The following is a 20,069-nucleotide window of genomic DNA, read 5'->3' on the forward strand; positions in this document are numbered from 1 at the left end:
CGGGGCAGGGCCGGGAGGGCGGGGGGTGTATTACACGCTTGTTGCCATTACGATTGATGCTGATAAACCACACATCCACAGCAGTCTGGAATTGCTTCCAGAGGATCTTATTTTATTCTTGAGTCCTGGAGCACATCTTGTGTGTGTGTCAGCCTGCATAGGGGCCCGAGAACTCCTGGGTAGCTGAGAGTTTCAGCAAAGTTGAGCCTTCCTCACGTGGATATTATTAGACTTAATTCTCTATCATCTGAGCTATGTATTTAAATACATGTCCCACCGTCCAGTGCTCATGGTTCTGCTTGAAAGCTGCCAGTGAACACTGGCTGTATGATAATGCAGACTTTCCAGTCATGCATGCTTCCATTTCTCCATCAAACCTGTCAGCAAGACTCTGTGGTCTTTTCAGAAAATCATGTGGTGTCTGTCTCACAATGAAAAGATGCAGCCTGCACTCCAAAAAATTAGTTGTTTAAAATACCAAGCCTTTGCATAAGCATCCCATCCACAGCAGGCAGCACGCAACGTGCACTACCAGGCAAATGCTCTGCCTGGGCACCTGGAGCAGCTGGAAGCGTTTGATCAGCTCCCATGGTGTGAGGTTTGGACGAAGCAGCCCCAAAAAGGCAGGACTCGGCTCACTTCTCCGCTGTTCAGAAATAACCCATGAACTGAAGGCTGGCTTGTGTTGTGGATGCTGTGACGAGGCGAGCTGGTGGGTCAGGTCAGCCACTGCGGTGAACACCAGGCTGCCAAGAGTGCGCAATGGAAATTCTCTGGTTGAATATCCTGTGAGTGGGTGGCTTGTCTGAAGAAACAAGAAGCAGGCTCCCTTGAGTCTGAGAAAGGAGGGAAGTGGAGGGGGAAAAAGCAGTTCCTAATGACTTGCATGCCCCATTCAGAAGCTTAATTTGGCTCCTGCGGTTACCTTTATGGTCCATGAAATGACATTTTGACCTCCAAGAAGGTGGCTGGAGTCTACAGCACTTCATGGGCTATGCCTTTAATTTTTTTTGAGTTATATGCAGGGGTTGGCAGAATAATTTGGCTTTCAGCGCAGGGCAGATAATTTTGGTAACAAATTAGTTGTTTTACAGACCTGCTTCAAGAGCCAGAACTTATTGCAGCTGTGACCTGGATGAGGAAAGGGAAAGGTTACTTGTGGAGGAAAGGACGGATGAGATTAATGTGGAGCAGTAACATGCTCTGTACATTACTGAAAATCTTATCCACGTGTGTGTGCACTGTCATCAGGTCCTTGACACAGCACCCCTATGCTCTGCTTGCGTGGAAGCTCGAGAACCCATTCCTACTTGGGAAGATGTGCACTTGCATCAAAGGCCAGCCCCCAACCGGAGGTCACTGCCTACAGGAGCTGGCAGAAGGGAGCTTAGGTGGCTTTGCCGTTTGCTGCCCATCGCGTCTGTTTGAACACATCCATCTGTTACTGGCTTCCCCTTGTGCTGCAGCTGGCATCTCCCACGGCATCACAGGGATATACTCTGCCACCATCCTCTTTTCCCTCCCCAGTTGTCTCTCTGCTTGTGGTCTGGCACAGTTGCGTTTTCGCCAGCATCCCCCTCTGAAGCACAGACTTCATGCCAAGGTTTCTTTGCATCTCCGTTAGGCTTCCCTCCTCCATTGCCTTCCAACTGTTCCTGATTTTCTGGCCCCTCTTGTGATCCACTGGTAGCCTCCTTGGTGGCTGGTTGTTCCTCTCTTTGATTTTCTGCATTAGTGAAGGATAAAGGGTAACCACTTCTATCTCGGTGGTGTAGTTCTTGGGCTAGAAACTGCCTACCACAGATGATTATAATAGATAGTATCCCTGTTTAGAGAGTCATGCCCAGGAATATAAAAAGTTGAGGATATGCTTGGTGACAGATGAGTGGAAAAGTAGAGAAATGGAAAAAGAAGACGGGCAGAACCCAGGTGATGCTCCACAGGACTGCAGTGCTCTTGTTCTTGAATACTGTGCAAGGGACCAGAAGTGAGTTGGCTGGACATGACAGCGTAAACCAGGAAAGCTGCAAAGCAGACAAACCGGGTGAAAAAGAACATGAATCAGCCTGGCAGATCAGATCCCAAATGCAAGTCAGGTGAGTGAAAAAGAGGCTGGGGGAAAGGTTCTCTTTTGCACCTGCATATCTTTAATGGGGAAATGGCAAAGAAGCTGGATAAAAAAAAAGGAGAATAGCAGTAACCCCACTGTTAGCCAGGTAAAAGCTGTGCTTTGATTTGACACCAGCAGACCACAGAGATCTAAAACACTGGGAGCTCTCTGAAAGCATTTTCAGCCTGTAAAAGGTATCTTTTACCAAAATTGTAATCAGAAACCTGAAGAAGTAAGAGATCATCTTCCTAACTGCGCAAAAAGACTAACTGCAAGTCATAAAAGATTAAAGATTTTAAAGTTCATTCTAGATTAATAAACAGGATGAAAAAGTGAAAGAGCTGAAATGCGAATGCTCAGAGGGTCTGCAGTAGCTGTGCAAGAGCAGCAGTCATGTACATTGCTAATAAGTAAGATCGCGTCTAAATGTGATTCTAAGTGGAACAGACATGGAGATAATTTACCCTCTAGCACGCAGAAAGCATGAAACTACAATGAAAAATATATCAGCATTTCCATGAACAGATTTCTGAGTAGGAGGCAAAGGATACAAACAGAGCAAGCAAAAGAAAGACTTCTGGCCACGATGGAGAAAACAGGACGCTGGAAAGTGGCCTAAGTATGAAGTCAGATACGTACTTGGGCCAGAGCAAGCTGGTCTGCCAGTACTCTTTTTTTTTTTTTTTTCCCCCCGATATCTCTGTGCTGACAAAGCACAGAGCGCCTGGGAGGATGTACTGTTGCAAAACTATGAGGTTACTATGAGGTGAAACCAAAAAGGTGTAGTTTGTGAAGCTCAGGTTAGTCCCTGATGCAAAGATAAGGCAGTGGTACACAGGGATGCAAATGCCATGTAAGGGAATTCATTGGTATTACAAAAAGAATAAATGAATTCGCTACCTAACAAACAGCACTATTTGGCCGTTATGTGCCATAAGCAACGTACAAGGACTTAGAAATTGCCATTGCCTCACTGTTTCAAATTGGAGCAGGTAACCACTGCTTTCAGGTAAACCATATCAATGGGATGGGCACCCACCACAGTCATAAAACGGAAGAGGTAACCTATTTGTAGTGTTATTATCCTTCCAGCAAAGCTGCCTAATGGTTATCAAGGCGCTGGGAAAGCTGCTTATCAGTTCAGGAGTATTAACCCAGCAGTCTGGTACAACGTGGGAAAGTTGGGTTGCAGGTGAACTTTGAGATCTCTAGCTCAACATTATTACAGGATTTAAGGAAGGTTTGTATGTAAGATGTATAAAATGCTCAAATTTCCCATGACTGACAAGCTACAATCTGCTCAGACCTACAAGCAAGAAAACCCATCAAGATCAAATTATTTCTTCAGGATAAACTGTGCAGTAGGCAGCAAGTTACACCTGTTGACAAGTTGGACTTTTTGATCGTTGTAGGTCCCTTCCAACTGAACTATTCTATCGTATTTTATTCTGAATAGCGTAGCCGTGGATGTGTATATGTTTTACCAAAACTGCAAATCCCCTTCCTACAAACGCAGGGCATGATCGTGAGAGCGTTGGGCGGTGGGGAGTCCCAGCGGTGGGAAGTCCCTCTGCTGGGAGATGGCTTACAAGACTCGGCAAGAAACAGGCCACTGAACAACTGAGATGTTGGAACAGGCTTTTTTAAACTTCGTCTGTCAAAAAAAACTACATAATGAGGTATCCTGCTATTGCAGAAAATATTTATGCTCCAGCATTAAAATAACTGGAAGACACGAACAATATTTTCCCGGTGACAAAAGGAGAAGTCTAGACCTGAAAGAGCATTCCTCCATTTCAAGCAAAACAAGAAAAGGACTGAAATATGTATGAATTGTGATTTTCTGCACTTTAAGGAATTATAAAACCAGGGTTAAATTAGCGTTTTCAGGATTGTTTAAATTTTCCTGTGTCCATGAGAAATGAAGTATTGCCAAGTCCTTGCAAGGGCTGATGTTTTCCAGAAGAACCATTACAAGACTGCTACAATTTCCATATAGGAGACAAAATGTTCTGCTTAACATCATAATGGCACTGAGCACTGCAGTGTGATGTTAAAGAGAGTGACTTCCCCCGGGCACCTTCTGGCTGAGCCAACAAAGATCCTGAGGTGCAGAGGGCTGAAAATGAAAGCGGGGTATTTATTATGGCAGCAGGCATACTTCTGATTCAGAGACTGAAATGAGAAAAGGGCAGAAACAGGGAGAGAAGAAATCCTTGAGGGGATTTAGAAAAAGTGGCATCACTGACCTCGCAGCACTCGGGGTCCTAGGTTTATCAGTGCTGTTTGTAATGGTTGAACATTCGGTATTGCTCAGGGTTGAGTCCATATTACAGGGGGTTGTCTCTTGATAAAAGCAGTATTTTATTATTTTTATTATCTCTTAAACAAGGTGTGCAGTGAAGGATTTACCCTTTGCCCCTTGTTTTCCTCTGCAAGGAGAAGGAATCTCATGCAGGGCTGTGGTAAGCAATGTAGAGCTGTGGGTTAGGTGCAGCTTTCCTACTGTGTAAGATAAGACTGTGTAAGACAAGACTAGACCTGGCAGCTTCCAAGGGTCTGAACCTCTCTGTGGTGAGTGCCATGTCAGCCACGGGAAGGGGCTACCTTCTGCTTGGGTAACACAATTCTTGTTGAAGGCTTGTACCACCATTGATGGTACTTTTTAAAATTATCTTGGCATTCAGCAAGGCGTCGTTCTCCTGGTGATCCTATCTATCTAATTGCATTTTTGAAGAATGCTTTCTGGTTCAGCATTGGGATGACCCAATTTTTTTTTCTTTATTGGTACTCTTAAGACGACTGCCAGGTGGGCTGATGTGGCTTTGCTCTTTGGCCATCCATGAATATTTTAGAAGAGCACTAAAACTTGCTCATAGCACATTGGTTTTGCAATAAAACGGTTATTAAAATTGTTAAAATTCTTGATAATTTATTTTAACTAGTTATTTTTTTCTGGCAGGTCCTTAGGAGGAAGGGAAAGGGGGAAAATGTGGAACAGAAAATAGCAAGTTAAAATTAATCAAATCATTTTCCTGACAAGTTTACAATAACAAAGTATTACTACACGATACTTTGTCTTAGCAGTCATGCTGAAGAATTCCTCTGCACACAGAGCACAGTTCAGCGTCTCCTTATTAGATCATCTTTATGAGGCGTCCGCATTATTTGGTCTCTGGAGAGCTCTTGGTATTTGCAAAATTACTTTAAATACGTTAAATATGAATACTTTGAATTAAGCTGGTTTAAAATAGTCCTTTGAGGAACTGCTGTGAGATCAGCGATTAAAGCGAGAATAAGGGTTAAACATAACTATTCCACCTCCTCCTTGGCTGCTACCTGTGTTAGCTCCCGGAGTGGTTCTTGGCCTCGGGTTTTGCATGCAGCCGAGATGTGCCTACGCCGTGGTGCGGCTGTGCCATGGGTGGGTGAGGCGTGGGTGGCCTGTTCTCCCCCCCTGGCGCAGCTGGGCTTTAACTTCCAGCAGAGTTGGAGCCTTGCTAAGAAAAAAAGCATCTTCTGGGGAAAACAGAACAGATACTTGTTTCACTTCTCCCTTACGGCTGTGTTATTCTCTATTCCTAGGGAGGCAAATGTAGGCCACCACTAAAAGGTCCCCCAGAGAAAATGGTGCTGGATGGTTCTGCTTCAAGTTCGTGGCTCACTCGATATTTACTGGTTGTTAGGAACAGAGCCAGCTGACGCCCTGCCAAAGTTACCCATCAGCTAATTCAGCGGAGCTTTAACAGGGCGATTATTTCACATTTTTGCAGGAAGAAAGGAATGCGACTGTCCAGCAGAAGTTCTTACAAGCATCCTTTTGGTTTTATGCTGAGGTTACAGAGAACAGTGGTGTGTGATGCTTCAGAAACCTTTTCTTGTTCCTTTCCTTCCTAAGTCTCTGCTTAAAGGCTTGGCTTTAAGTGCTTTCTTGTTCCTTTCCTTCTTAAGTCTGTCCTTAGAGGCTAGGCTTTCAGTGGAGGTGGTACTTAGGGAAAAGGCTATGAGTTTTAAATAGTTCTTCTGAGGTTCAGGTATAACAAATTTGTCCATAGGATTCTTTAGCGGTTCTTGGGGGATACTTTCATCTGAAAGCTATCCCAGGCACCTTACGCACCTGATGTGGATTTTTACTGCGGATGATACAGAGGTCCAACATGCTTAACAATTTATAGCAATTAAGATTTAATTTGAAGTTAATAAAAGGTGTGGTTTTATTCCATGTGGCAAGGTTACACTTAAAGTATTTGATGCATTTTTATAAACTATTTTTTGACTGCGTATTTTATATACAATTTTGATTGTAATTTTTTTAGCAACAAACTTGTGTTACAAAAAAGCGCAAATAAGTTTTTTTGTGAAGCGCATGTGTAGACTTGTGTGAATTTAAACTTCATGGGTGGGGTTTAAAACTGACCCCCTCAAACTTTATTTACCCTGGCATGACTTACTTCAATTTAGCTTAAATCAGCAATCAATTAAATCCGAAGAAGAGTATGCACAGAGAGGGTTGTATAGACCTAAGTGAGCAAGTTTTAGTCAACTCTTTTATATTGAACCAAGGCTCCTTTTTGCTTAAAAAATGCTTTAATATGACTTTGAGTCACTTCCCTACATAAAATCTTGTAACCCAAGTGATTAAAATTAAAAACAAAATCAAAGGTTGGCGCATGAGAGCAGTCTGTGCTGCAGTGATGCACATCTTGAGGAGTGAAGGGTTTACAAACAGATTTCTCTCAGGGAATAAAAGCAATTGACACCCAATTAGTGTTAAAGCATATTCCTAAAGCTCAATGACTTGAGAACAAATTGCAGTTGTCATTGTGGATTTGTGAAGTGTGCTGAACGATAATGCATTCCTTCGGAGGGGAGTTGCTCAGACATGAAAGTATAAAACAAGCACAGCAAATACAAGTTCTCCGCGTTTCCAGAATACCTGTGCTTCAAGAAAACAAATTTCTGAAGTAACCATGAGGTCAATTGGATGCATTTTTATGGATTCACGCTGCTTTTTAAAAACCTTTAGATGGCTCCCACAGCGTTGAAACGCATGGGTCAGTCCCCCTCCTCCCTGCCGTTCCTGGGCGCTGGGTCTGGTAGCTGTAAGCTGTCACAGAGATGGCAGCCCGTGCCCGAGCAAAACCACATGGAGGAAGGGTGTTTGCTGCGTGAGTTGTAAGGTGTGGCGTTGCTCTCTGTTTCTGAGCAGGGCTTTTCCTCCTTAGAGTGGGAGATCAGTGCAGCGTGATGGTGATCAGGGAAACCCTCATCAGCAAGGGAAGTTTTCAAACTTTGCTTTTCCTTTATTTGCATATGCTTCATATGGAATAGCCCCAAGCCTGGACTTCACTATCAGTCGACCGTTTTAGCAAGATTATGCAAGAGGAGGAGGAGAGCAGATGTCATTTACCAATATATATGAGATTGGGAAATAGGCTTATTGCTTATTTGACGCATGTAAGGAACGCTTGTGTTTGAGTACAGATGAAGAAGCATAGTTACACATCAGAAAAGGCATTACCCATTCACAGCCTCCCTAAGCTGTTGATCTGGTATACTTTAGCAAATGCAGGGTCCCTCGTTGCCATGCCCTCACCGCAGGCTTGGACCTGGCATCCTGGGGCGGTTTTCACCCCGGTGCGAGGGCTGCGGCACGTCTGCCGCCACCCCGGCCGCCCGTGCCCCACAGGCATGGCCAGGCCATGGAGCCGGCGGGCAGCGCTTGCCTGGAGCCGGCCAGTAACCCATCTCATGCAGCTTGCACGGCTTCGGTCATCTTCCTGATTCAGCAGTTTCAGTGTTGTCCTGAATAAGGATGCTTTTCTCAACTGGAAGCAGGAACTACTTAGAGATGAAGTAATTAAATCTCACTGTTCATGAAAAGCCCTCACTGTTGATTTACAGTATTTGTCATAGCTCCTGGAATACAATCACGGAAACAAAGACTGAATTGAGAACAAAAGGAGGGAACTTTTGTGAGAAATTTAAATCTCCAACAAATTTCACAACATTTTCAAGCACGTCTGCTTGTTTCAATCAATTTTAAGAATCCTCTCCAAGGTTCTAGGTGCATAAAGAAAAGGTCAGCATTTTCGGATTTTCCTTCTTTGCAAGCTCATTGCTCAAGAAAGGGACAGCAATTTTACTGCAATTAAGAGCCTTAAGAGACAAATGGAATCTGAATATTCTTTCTGTTCAGTACCAGTTCTGGAAACCTTGCTCTGTCTCTCCTGTAGCTGATGCAGAATGTAGGAAAGGGTAAGGAAAGGTGAAGATAGACCCATCCATAAGGAAGAGAGAAATCTTAAAATAAATGTGAAAACAGGAAATCCAGGAGGAAGCTCTCACAAACTTAATGGTAGCTAACTCTACATATTGCAAATGGGGAATTTAATTTCATATAAAGCCTTGTAAAATACAGTGTGGAAAAACCATAAGTACATTCACATCATCTGTTACTTCTTCCTTCAGCATGAATAATGGAAGATTTTTTTTTTTATTTTAGAAGAATTATCCATCATTATTTTATTATTTTTCAGGTAGTAATATTAAACTTCTATTAGCTATCATACCAATTAACACTGGTATACATTTTATTTGAATTTTCTGAATTAGTTTGACGATCTTCTCTCTGCAGGAACCTCGTCCTTCTGGAATAAGACCTGAAAGCGGTCCACAAGCAGGTGGAACCACACTTACCATCACTGGTAAAAACCTGGCCACTGGTTCCAAGAAGGACGTTCAAGTTTCAGTCGGTAGCCAGCCTTGCAACGTGTACGTACTCTGAGTAATTAACAATACAGAGCTGTATCCTAACGAAGCACCAACCTTTTCTGGCCTTTAGTAATTACACAAATCCATTGTCTCCCTCTTGGTGACTCATCCCATGCAATGGAGCTCTGCACGTAACGTTCAGACAGAAACTCTCTCAGAGGCTCCAGCTGGAAGAGGCAGCTGTAAAAACAACCAAAGTGGGAGAACTCAAATATCCAAAGAATCTTCCAGTTTCTGCTTTCTCTGCTTGACTGGCTGCTCCAAACCCACTCATGCTTTCACTCAGCATCTCCTCAATGGTTCCATATGAAATCTTAATCTCCTAGTGCCTCTTGGCCTGTTCCTCTCACTTCTTTTTCCTTTCATTAATTGCTGCCCTTCTCTCCTCCCAAAAAATGAAATGACATGAATTGTGCTGGCATTGCATTGTTCTTGTGTTTGTATACTACTCCTTTTCATATCCTATATCCTTTTTAAAGATCTTAAGTGATCTGGAGAAAGAGTTCTCTCCTCTCGTAACTACTCAGTGCCAAGCACTAATAGAGCCCATTTTTTTGTTGCTTCTGGGGCACTACCATAAAGAATGCAAATCACCATCATGTTACTAACTGAAGATGTTTCCTCTTCTTTTTCTTCTCCAATCTAGCACTGAATTTGGAGATGAGATCGTTTGTATTACAGGACCTAATAGCAAGGTTGAAGCTGTTGAAGTCACAATGGACTATGGGGGCACAACAATTAATGTACCAGCGCGGTTTTCATACAGTGAGAACCCTACTGTCACCAAGTTCCTGCCAGTAAATAGCTTCAGCAGGTAATTAAATGTTTGACATAACTTCATTTACAGTTGGGTTAAAATATGTGTAATATGTAATAAACCTATTGCATACAGAACTGTTTGAAATAAAAACTCCTGTACTCTAGCCATGCACACATCTAGATACGTAGAGTTTGTGATCTTTCTTAACCACAGCTGATGTTTGAAAGTATTCTATTTACCTCCAAACTTTAATCCTCACTTCAAAGGTAAATCCAGAAACCAGAAAAGGTAATGAGCTTCTTTTAAATGAAGATGTCTCAAAGGAAGAGATTTGAAGCATTTCAGCATGATGTCAGAAAACATGATCTTTGTGTTACTCACAAATCCTTATTCTGTCTAAAGGAGAGATCGCCATCTGAAAGTGATCTAAAAGGTTTCTAACAGTTCTTCTGTTCAGCTTTTAATAAGTAAGCTGGAAAGAGAGGGAAGTCATGGCTTGTCATCTCTTTATCCCATGAGGAGCAAGAGTATCTCTTTAGGAAACCTAGATCAGGGTGCAATAAACTTATTAAAACGTATGCTCTCTCCTATGGTGGTACTCATTAACACCCCATCTGGTAGCTGCTCCATCTGGAAAAAAGCTCACCTAGTACTAATTGTGAAACCAAAGAAATATGTGCCACTTTTATATTCATAGCAAAATGGCAAATCGTCTGTATAAAATGTCCTCGTGGCATACCTCTGGTTTTGAGAGTCATTCTGTGACCGATACAGGGACAAACTTGTGACCTTGACTCATGTTGGTCTCTGCTGTTCCCTAATATTCTGGTCCTTCTGCATAGTGGGGTACAGATGGCAGAGAGAGATCATGATGTTTCCACTTTCTTTCAATAAAAAGAAGTGTAAGATCATGACCTTACAAATAGGACATTAAAATAAAATTGGCTGTGACTTCTTGTGGAGAAATTGGTACCTGTCTCCCTGAATATTGAGCAATCACTTATGTAATATAGGATTTGTTTTTAATATTTGCTTTTGATTCTGGTTTGGGTGATTTTGGGGCCTGAAGGGATTTTTTGGTAGATCAATAGTGATTTACCCCAGGGAATTTAAAAAACTTCTTTTTTTCCTCTCTATAAACTGAAGCTTACTTTAATGGATTGCTTTGAGGATTGCTATCCCTCTAAATCCATGTTACTTCGATGACTTTAATTACCACTGGGAACTTGCATGCATTCTTCTTCTTATGCAAATGCATTATTTTTTAAACAATGTGTGCAAATGGAAGGGGATAAAAAGCCAGGTCCCTGCAGACCTCTGGAAAATACGCTCTCACCTTTGTCTGCATGTAGGGGGGGTAGGCGGAGTGATTTTAACAAAAACATTGGAGAAGTAAACCACACAAAGACAGGCATCAATGATCAGCCACCAATACTGACAAAGTGATTTGTACTTTTTTATTCTGCTGTTTTAAAATGAGTTTGAAGTTTATATTGCTTCTTTTAAATGGTGTGGTCATCAATAGCTTTAACAGAAGTCCTTTGTGTAGGGTATCTAATTGTCATATAGGCACTAGGTAGCTGTTTTCAGTGGAAGCAATAGGATAAAGCAGTCTGTAGCTGTGGTTGTTTGCCAATGACTTGACTTCTTTTTTAATTCTGTCTTTCAGTGGAGGGAGAAATATTACAGTAACTGGAACCGGGTTTGAGCTCATCCAGACTTTCTCATTGGTGGTATATGCAGAACGTCCAGAAGCAGGGAAAATGAATCTCAAAAGGGTAATTTTCTTTCTTTCCCCCAAAGGCATTACACTGGATGCATAACATATAATCTGTTCAAAAAACGCACTTAAGATTGCCCACTGGATTTCACTGGGCTTCAAGTGGAATAAGGTTTGAACAGATTTCTGGGTCTGTGCAGGGTTTCCGTGGAATAAGAGCCTACTTCTACCATCTTGACTTAATGTTTGCTTATACCTTGCAATCTTCTGCTTTAAAATTATTTTCATTCAATGTGAATAAGAAGAGAATAATTAAGTGGTAAAGTGGATGTGTTTCAGAATTTGAAAGTGTTTATTTTTTCTTTATGTTTCTCCTTCTTCTCCCCTTGCAAGCTTTAGAGATTTGCCTGAAACAGGACCCAAATCTAGACATACTGAGTACTCAGCTTTGCACAGTCAGTGCCTTTTATTTTCTCACACCTCAATGAACCCAGTCTTCCTTTCTTTCTTGCTTGATGCATATTCCACCTATAGCATGTTCACAAAAATTTGTGAAAATAACGTTAAAAAAACCTGAGCCCTTCTTGCATCTCATGTTAAGAAGAACCAACATTGCCGATAGTCTCAATTTCCCACTCTTCTAATGAAGATCACAATCTAAGGCAATGATTGAGGACTTAAAAGTGATCTTCCAGTAAAAACGTTGTTAAAGCTGGCTCTTCAATTTAAGACTGTCTTGTCATCCATATAGAGTTGGTGATGTGCACGTTTTGTATTATATGCATGATTCAACTTTTAAAGTATGCCAAAGCCAGCTGGATTTGGGTCCATCAGAACCCTATCCTTAAAAATGTTAGGAGGAAAAATGCCTATATTTCTTAGGCCGTAAGCTGCAAGATGTAATTGTCTTGATAATCTTAACTCCCAGGACAATCTTAAAGTCTATTTAGCATTCTTGACAGTGTTTATCATCATTTCTTACCCCCCTCCTTATGTATGCTCGGCATCTTCTCAGCACGTTAGCCTAAGTCAGCGTTACATACAGCACACATTCTTGGTTAAGACTAGAAACTTTTCTAATCTTTTGTTTTGCTTCCACTTCTATGGCAATATCAGAGATGTGGGGGAGAAACTACAAATTGCATTTCTCAAAGTGAGAAACTGAGATGGTGATAGAAGAAATGTCGAGGGTTCCTATTAAAGTTGTCGGCTGTGGTTGATGTTACTGGACGCCTGAAGGAGTTTCTAGGATAAAAACATCTGTGTAATTGGGGATGGAGGGCAGATTAACTGAGTTGTGGCCTTGAGTAGTTGATTGACAATTGGTAAATTTTCTTCTGAAATTTCAGGGAGGTATTTTACAGTGTCAGCAGAAAAGAATCTACCTGAGATACTTAATGGTATAGAAGATGATCTGGATTAAAGCTGCCATGTGAACCTCTTAATCTTAGAGCAATTTAATGATATCAGCCCAGTGTGGTCCAGAGACACAGAATGGAAACTGATCTGTAGCCTAAGCTTTTTCTGCAGGCAGCTGCCAGAACATAACGAATCAACAATTTATTCTCATCAACAAATTTGTTTAATTTTCTTTTCAGAAAATACCTCATACTATGTTATTTCTGCTGTATGGGGAGGATATAAATCTAGTGGTTTTATTTCTACAGTCTAAAATTATCAACAGTTATGTACAGGAACGACTCTAAAATGTGCATGTTGTTCTTGTTGTTTCCTACAGTTTGATGGAAAGCTTGTTACAAGACTCAATGAAACCACAGTAGTTTTTTCTTCCCCACCAATACTGGAAGACCCAGAAAACTATAATATTACCACTATTATTCTAATGGATCATTATCATTTGGTTGTAAAAAATGAGAGCCACTCCTTTGCCTATGTCGCAGACCCAACCTTTGAAAACTTCACAGATGGCATCAAAAAACAAGTCAACAAACTTATTAATGCAAAGGTAAACTTGCCAAGAGATGGTGGTTCCTCATTTTGTCCTGGAAGTGTGTATGGAATTTTTCCTTCCTTTCTCGAACCCTTCACAGCTGTTTGGTACCATACCCAAAGTGCTTGGCAGAGTCCCTTACTTCAGCTAGATGATGAACATTGTCAGCTCCCCTTTCCTCCCCCCTCCCCTTCTCAGAGATAGTTGCTATCTTTTTAGCCATACTTTGGGTTTCCTGGGGATGCCCCCTCCTGCTGAGCCTGGGATTTAGAAATGCCCTCTGCCATAGAGCTCCCAAGGACTGGAGGGGACATGTCTTCTTGCACCAGGAAGGAAAGGAGAGGAATTGCGTAATTCCCAACCGCTCTGCTCTTCTGTACGCTGCAGTGCAAATGACATCTGCTGCTAAAAATGATCTGAAGTTGCAACTCAAGACTTCTCGTCTCCCAAGACTTTGCGCTGATGACTTACCCTTGTATTTTCCGTCTAGGGCAGTAACCTGAACAAAGCCATGACAATAGACGAGGCCCAGGCTTTTGTGGGTGACGAGCCTTGCAACATTAAAACACTGACTGAAACGGACTTATATTGTGAGCCACCAGAAGTACAGCCTCAACCAAAGAAACGGCAGAAGAGAGATACCATCAATAACCTTCCTGAATTCATTGTAGGTTACCTTTTCAATAGAATTTAATATCATATGTAAGTGACACTGATACAGTGCTTCTTAATTGAAGTAATTTGTTCTCCAAAGTTATTGCAGTACTGTGAAGAAACTCCTCCAGCTTCTGCCTGCTGTCTAGAAAACGTCACATGTAAAGAGTAGTCCCAAGCTGCCAAATGCCTTCTACCTTCATTATAGAGGAATGTAAAATTGTAGCTAGACAGGCTGGGGATTTTTCTTCCTCTGCTAAGCAAAATAAAATTACTTCATGGAATAAAGTGCTTGTGACCTAGATTCAGCCCAAAATATTCAGAAACGTTTCCTTTGTTTGGCAGTTTGAGCTAGAAATTCACTTAGTGAGAATTACTAAGTATTTAGAGCTAAGTGAACCACTATCCATTTGCAATTTTTGAGACAAATGTCTGGGCTTATCTAATTAGGTGAAATTTGGACTCCGGGAATGGATCCTCGGAAGGGTGGAATATGATACACGTGTGAGTGACATCCCACTGAATCTTATTTTGCCACTGGTACTTACTCCTATGATCGCAATCATAGTCATTTCTATCATCTGTTACAGGTAAGTTACTTTAATTAGATGTTTTTGCTGTCCTAAAGCTTTCAAGGGACTACCTTATTGTTTTCAGCTCAGTTTACAGAAATTATCTTCATCTTTTTTATGAGGTGCAGCATTAAGAAAGGCAGTTGCAGCTGGCAATATGTATGAGCAACAATTTATTCCTCTCACGCACACCAAATTCCTTGTTGTCAGTCAGCCCAGTCCGTCCTTTATACATAAGCACAACAATTGGTCCCAGGCTCGCCAAGCGCACAATTGCTGAGTGAGTTGCACACATAACATTCTTGAAATGGCAGCTAAAGTGCCTCTCGTGAAGGAGATAACTTATTCTGTATACATATCCATCAGCATTTATGCTGCCGCAGTCAGCACTGTAGGTCTGAGCTGGATGGATTTGGCTAAAGGGTCATTTCGGCCTTTCCAGCTGAGGTAAGTGTTACCCACAGACAAATTTCATGATTAACAGTGAAATTCATGTTTCACAAAGGGCCAGGAACAATGTCTGCATTTCAGACCTACTTAGCCCAATTTTAAGGTTAGTAATGAGGGCCTCATACTGTCCCTCAGGAGGGGGTGGATTTCACTCTTACGGTGCCTATCAATATAGCCAAAGCAATGCTGAAATGCGCGCTGTACGGCACTGATGTTCTTGTGGACCTCCTGCCACCTTCTCAGTTCAGTCCCGGGCACACTCCTGGGTGGCTCAGAGTTACTGCAGTACACATTGCAAGCAATCTTTGTTCAGTACATACAAATTGAGTTTCTGTACTTAATATGTGATTGAAAGCATTTGTAGCTACTGCTTATTGGATTTTAAATCGCTGGCCCAAGTCTGCTTTGAAGTAGCAGGCCCGCGATGGTGCCAGGTTACACGGAATGAAGACTTGGTCCGCTGTTGCTGTTCTCCTCCTCCATTCTCTTTCTGTTGCCAGTGTTCAAAAAGAAATCAAACCCAAGAAAATGTCCTCCAGTCCTTTGACTTCCCAGTCAGAGCTGTTGCAAATTATTTATTTTTGAGGTTTTAACTTTTAAAAAAATCTTACCTTTATTCCATAAAGACGCAAGAGCCAACAAGCAGAACGAGAGTATGAAAAAATCAAATCACAACTCGAGGGCCTGGAGGAGAGTGTCAGAGACCGGTGCAAGAAGGAATTCACAGGTATGACAGATATTTACACTCATGTGGGTCCTCCTGAGCAATCAGGAGATGGGCTGGAGCAATGGTGCTAGCTTGCTGAAACTGTCTTCTGGAACAAATAATTAGTAGATCTTAGTAGTCTTGATTACTGACATTGACATACAGCAGATATTTTGTTACTATATATGAAAGCCATAAATAAAATAAAATAGGGAGCTGAGGTTATTAAAGGAAATGGATAGTTTTACTCTAAAGGAAGCACAGAGTTAGCAACGGGGAAGTAGAAGCTAGTTGAGGTTGGGCTTACTTATAGCCATTAACGTGAGTGGCCATTGATATGGAGGACAGAATGTTTTATAGTGACTAACCATGTACTTAGTGTTTAGCACAATAGCTGTATGTGCCAAGTATGCGCATTAAAAACTGTTTTCAGAGCTGCAAAATTTATTTGCAGCAGTCAGCATACAAAGGGATAATCTGGCAAGCTCGCGGGAAAGAAATAGCATTTTGCCCTGTTTATCGTGGGAAATCCTTGATTTGAGGAGCTAGCTAATTGTTCTGTGGAAATGTAGAGGCATCGTCCCAGGGAAGGCAGCGGGAGGTGTGAAGGCTCAGCATTTCTACATGTTGAACTACTCATTGCAACGCTTAAATTAGGCATCTGAGTGCAAACATTGCAAATATTGGCCTAAATGATTACCATGAAATGTCACCTCATTATCTGAATTATACTTGCTGTTGGGTCATGTTGAAATAATCTCTACTAAAAAAAAAACCCACATGTTTTATTTCTAAAGAGAAATAGATTATTTCATATTGACAGTGGCTAAAAAGCAGGATTAATTAAACAGCAATTTAGGTTCGAGTTTGAAATGAATTTAAGCAGCTCAGGGTATCTCAAAGATTTCGACCATGCTGGAGGCCTCTCCCAGTCTTGTTTTCCTGGCATTTCTGGGACAGGATGTTCTTTTCTTGTACCAGCCTGCTTCCTCTGGAAAACCAACTCCTTCCAGGTTCTGGACACAAACCAGAAGCAAATGTTTGAATCAAGAACTATTCCCAAATGGGCTTCATTTCAAACTGCATTTTGAACTGGGAGAGGATCGATCAAGGTTAACAGCCCTCCTTCTTGCCACCTCTCCCATAGAACTTCATACCCATTGCTGAAAGGCAAAGGTGCCTGTCTCTTGCTGACCCCCCTAGTAGGGGGCTACGGACTCCTGCTGCATGTTAGGTTGAAGGTTTCCTCTGCTCCACCACGCACGAACACTGGGAGTTTACATCCAAGGAGTAATCCAGACCCCTAGTAGGGGGCTACGGGCTCCTGCTGCATGTTAGGTTGAAGGTTTCCTCTCTGCTCCACCACGCACAAACACTGGGAGTTTACATCCAAGGAGTAATCCAGTTCCTAAACTGCATCCACCCTGGCTGACAGTAAAATGAAACACTTGAAGTCCAAACACATGCTGGATCCATGCTGTGAAACTGTAATGTGAACAGCACAAAGTGCAGACAGTCTAAAATACATGGGCCCAAAGATAGCCAGGGAAAGGGACATCAGGGGGGAAGTACAAATACCACAAAGCTGGAAACCACATGACGCTTCCTCCCTCAGCTTTGCCGAATGCTATAAAAGAAAGAGGTAAATGAATGAGTAAGAGCAATAAAATTGCTGAGACAATAGGTCACTACATTCATTAACATGGTATTCTAGTCAATCAGCAATATTGGATAATTGGAAAGCCTTCAGCTAGAATAGGAGCTCCAAAGGATGATTCCCTAGTTGTTGTCCCTTTTAAGAACTTGAGAGCTTTTGAGTCCCACAGATATGTTTCCACCAATTTCAGTGAACCATTTAACCCTCTTCCTTCCTGCCATCCTCTTCCTTCCAATTAAATTAGCGTGCTTTACACTTTAAACCTTTCTTTCCTTGACTGCTATGTGTTTTTTAAAATAACTTCTATTACTACCTAGACTCAGAGGGGATAGAATGTGCATTGAAAAAAAAAAACCCAACCAAGAAAACAGTATTGCGGTGTCTTTTTTGGCTCTGTGCTCCAATCCTACATTTATGTATATGAACTCACCCAGATGTCCATTAAGGATCTTTTTCAGATAGGCAGCAACAAGGAAACCATCTGTACTGAAGGCAGTTATCCTCATGTCACCATAGGATTAGCTGTGGTCGTAGTTAACAGGATAATTGGTAAAAATAGCGAGAGAGATGAAATAGAGTTTTTTGGTGTTCAGTTGCTTTTTCCTCATTACAAGGTACCCAAAGAGATCGCGTTGCCTAAAAAAAGCTGGAGGCTTTTTTTAAGTGAACCTTTAAACTGTATTGCATATTCCAGATCTCATGATAGAGATGGAGGATCAGACTAATGATATCAATGAAGCTGGAATTCCAGTACTGGACTACAAAACCTACACGGACAGAGTCTTCTTCTTACCCTCCAAAGACGGAGAGAAAGACGTGATGATTACAGGGAAGCTGGATATTCCTGAGGCCAGGCGGCAGACTGTGGAGCAGGCTTTGAACCAGTTCTCCAACCTCCTCAACAGCAAATCATTTCTCATTAATGTGAGTACTGAAGTAGATTCGCCTTGCCTCTTAGCTAGGCATACCTGCGTGTGCAAGACAGTAGGTTTGCAAGCACAACTGAACCAAAATTATTAAAAATAAGTGATCTTTGTATGGTTCTGGTTCCACAGTAACCGCTGCAGATATGTGGCATAACAGCCAGAGCTTCCTGGTAGGGCGGAGCGGCGAGATGCTATTTCTGTGCCAGGTCACGTAGTGTGGAGTTAGTCAACATCGCAGTGGCTGTAGGAAAACAGATATTACCCAATCTGGCATAAAAACTGCTGTTACAAGTTTGGTTTAGCCTTTTAAGAAAGATGATGGGAGAATGCTGATTCCATCCTGGTTCATCACGGGAGTCACCTGCGGGCAGCCCATCTGCTGGATCTCTGTCCCAGAGAGGCAGAGGCTCCTCAAGTGGCATATTCATCAAGATTGATGAGCGCTCCCAGCAGCTCTGAAGAGACTTCTAATTGCTCACTCTCAAAAACTGAGGCTGATTGTCAGACACCTAAATATAGATCTAGGCTTCTAATTTTCTCTCTTTTTTTTTTTTTTTAAATGAGGCTCCAGTGCTGAGCTAGTCAATGGTAGCATTACAGCTTACAGCAGATGAGAGTGCATTCCCAGGTTTACTTAGATTAGTGTCTTTGTAATTTGATGTGAAAGGACTGGGAATTTGGGGGAGAGGGGAGTTGATTTTCTCTTTTAAAAAATTGTCACAGAACACCTTTTTCTCATTTAATTAAAGCATCCTTTTTAGATAAGGCTTCAGTTAAAGTATATAAACATTCCTTGGGTTAGTCCAGTACACTGAGTGGGTATCTAAAAACGAATTATAGGCAACATTTTCTTATAAGTACTTTTTTCAAACTTCTGAAAACTTTTTCCGATCTGTGCTTAGGAGATTAATATTAAAATAATAATACTTGTCTGCTTAGTGCAGGCAAGTGTTGAGGTTCTTCAGAAACCTGTCGACTGACTTGATTTTACATTTGCTTTCTGTTTCAGTTTATTCACACGCTGGAAAACCAAAGGGAGTTCTCTGCTCGAGCAAAAGTGTATTTTGCGTCTTTACTGACAGTTGCTTTACATGGAAAACTAGAATACTATACTGACATCATGAGGACGCTGTTCTTAGAACTGATGGAGCAGTATGTCGTGGCCAAAAACCCAAAGCTGATGCTAAGAAGGTTTGAATGATTGTCATATTTTCTCTGGTTTTCTGTAAATGTATTTATTCTGCAATGTGACTGTATTAAAATGCCAACTACCCGTGAAAGTCAAGAAATAGCTTGGCCCAACCATATTAGGAAGCCAAGCTCACCAGGAATAGCTGTGGAAGGCACAGGCAGGGCTGCTGGCAGCAGATTTCCTTATTCAAATATTATAGTGTAGAATCTGCATCAAGATTATCAAAACATGTACCTTCAAAATACAATACCAAACATTTAATTTACTTTTTAATCTAATTTTATTCCAAATGATCTAGCATTTATACCACACATCATCTCCGTAATGAGCACACATAATCAGCTTGCATTGTGCATTCAGTGAGGGCTTGCTCTCGTGTTTTTAACCCTGTTGTTATCCCCAATAAATTACAAAAGACCTTGCTCTGTGTATGTTGTAGCTTCGTAATCTGTAGGTTATTTCCCAGTAACTGCACAACTGGGTTAATTTTTTACCTCTTACAGCATTGACCCAATTTATGATTTTGCATAAAGGATGTGTGCTTTTCAGTAATGAGCTGAAAGTACCCAGGAACGATGAGCAATACAAAGCACTTAT

The 20,069-nt window shown here is 41.7% G+C and overlaps 1 protein-coding gene across 1 annotated transcript in view; it reads left to right on the forward strand.

Annotated features, from left to right (window-relative positions):
• The window catches only part of PLXNB2 (plexin B2), a 117,983-nt gene that overhangs the window by 77,077 nt on the left and 20,837 nt on the right, over nucleotides 1–20,069 (forward strand). The window contains exons 16-24 of the mRNA XM_009638163.2: nucleotides 8,748–8,884; nucleotides 9,531–9,698; nucleotides 11,314–11,422; nucleotides 13,103–13,330; nucleotides 13,806–13,982; nucleotides 14,420–14,559; nucleotides 15,618–15,718; nucleotides 18,049–18,278; nucleotides 19,290–19,471. Of these exons, the coding sequence (XP_009636458.2) occupies nucleotides 8,748–8,884; nucleotides 9,531–9,698; nucleotides 11,314–11,422; nucleotides 13,103–13,330; nucleotides 13,806–13,982; nucleotides 14,420–14,559; nucleotides 15,618–15,718; nucleotides 18,049–18,278; nucleotides 19,290–19,471 (1,472 nt within the window). The remainder of the gene's footprint in view (nucleotides 1–8,747; nucleotides 8,885–9,530; nucleotides 9,699–11,313; nucleotides 11,423–13,102; nucleotides 13,331–13,805; nucleotides 13,983–14,419; nucleotides 14,560–15,617; nucleotides 15,719–18,048; nucleotides 18,279–19,289; nucleotides 19,472–20,069) is intronic.

This window comes from Egretta garzetta, unplaced genomic scaffold (genome assembly GCF_000687185.1).
Source record: "Egretta garzetta isolate BGI_Z169 unplaced genomic scaffold, ASM68718v1 scaffold64, whole genome shotgun sequence".
NCBI lineage: Eukaryota > Metazoa > Chordata > Aves > Pelecaniformes > Ardeidae > Egretta > Egretta garzetta.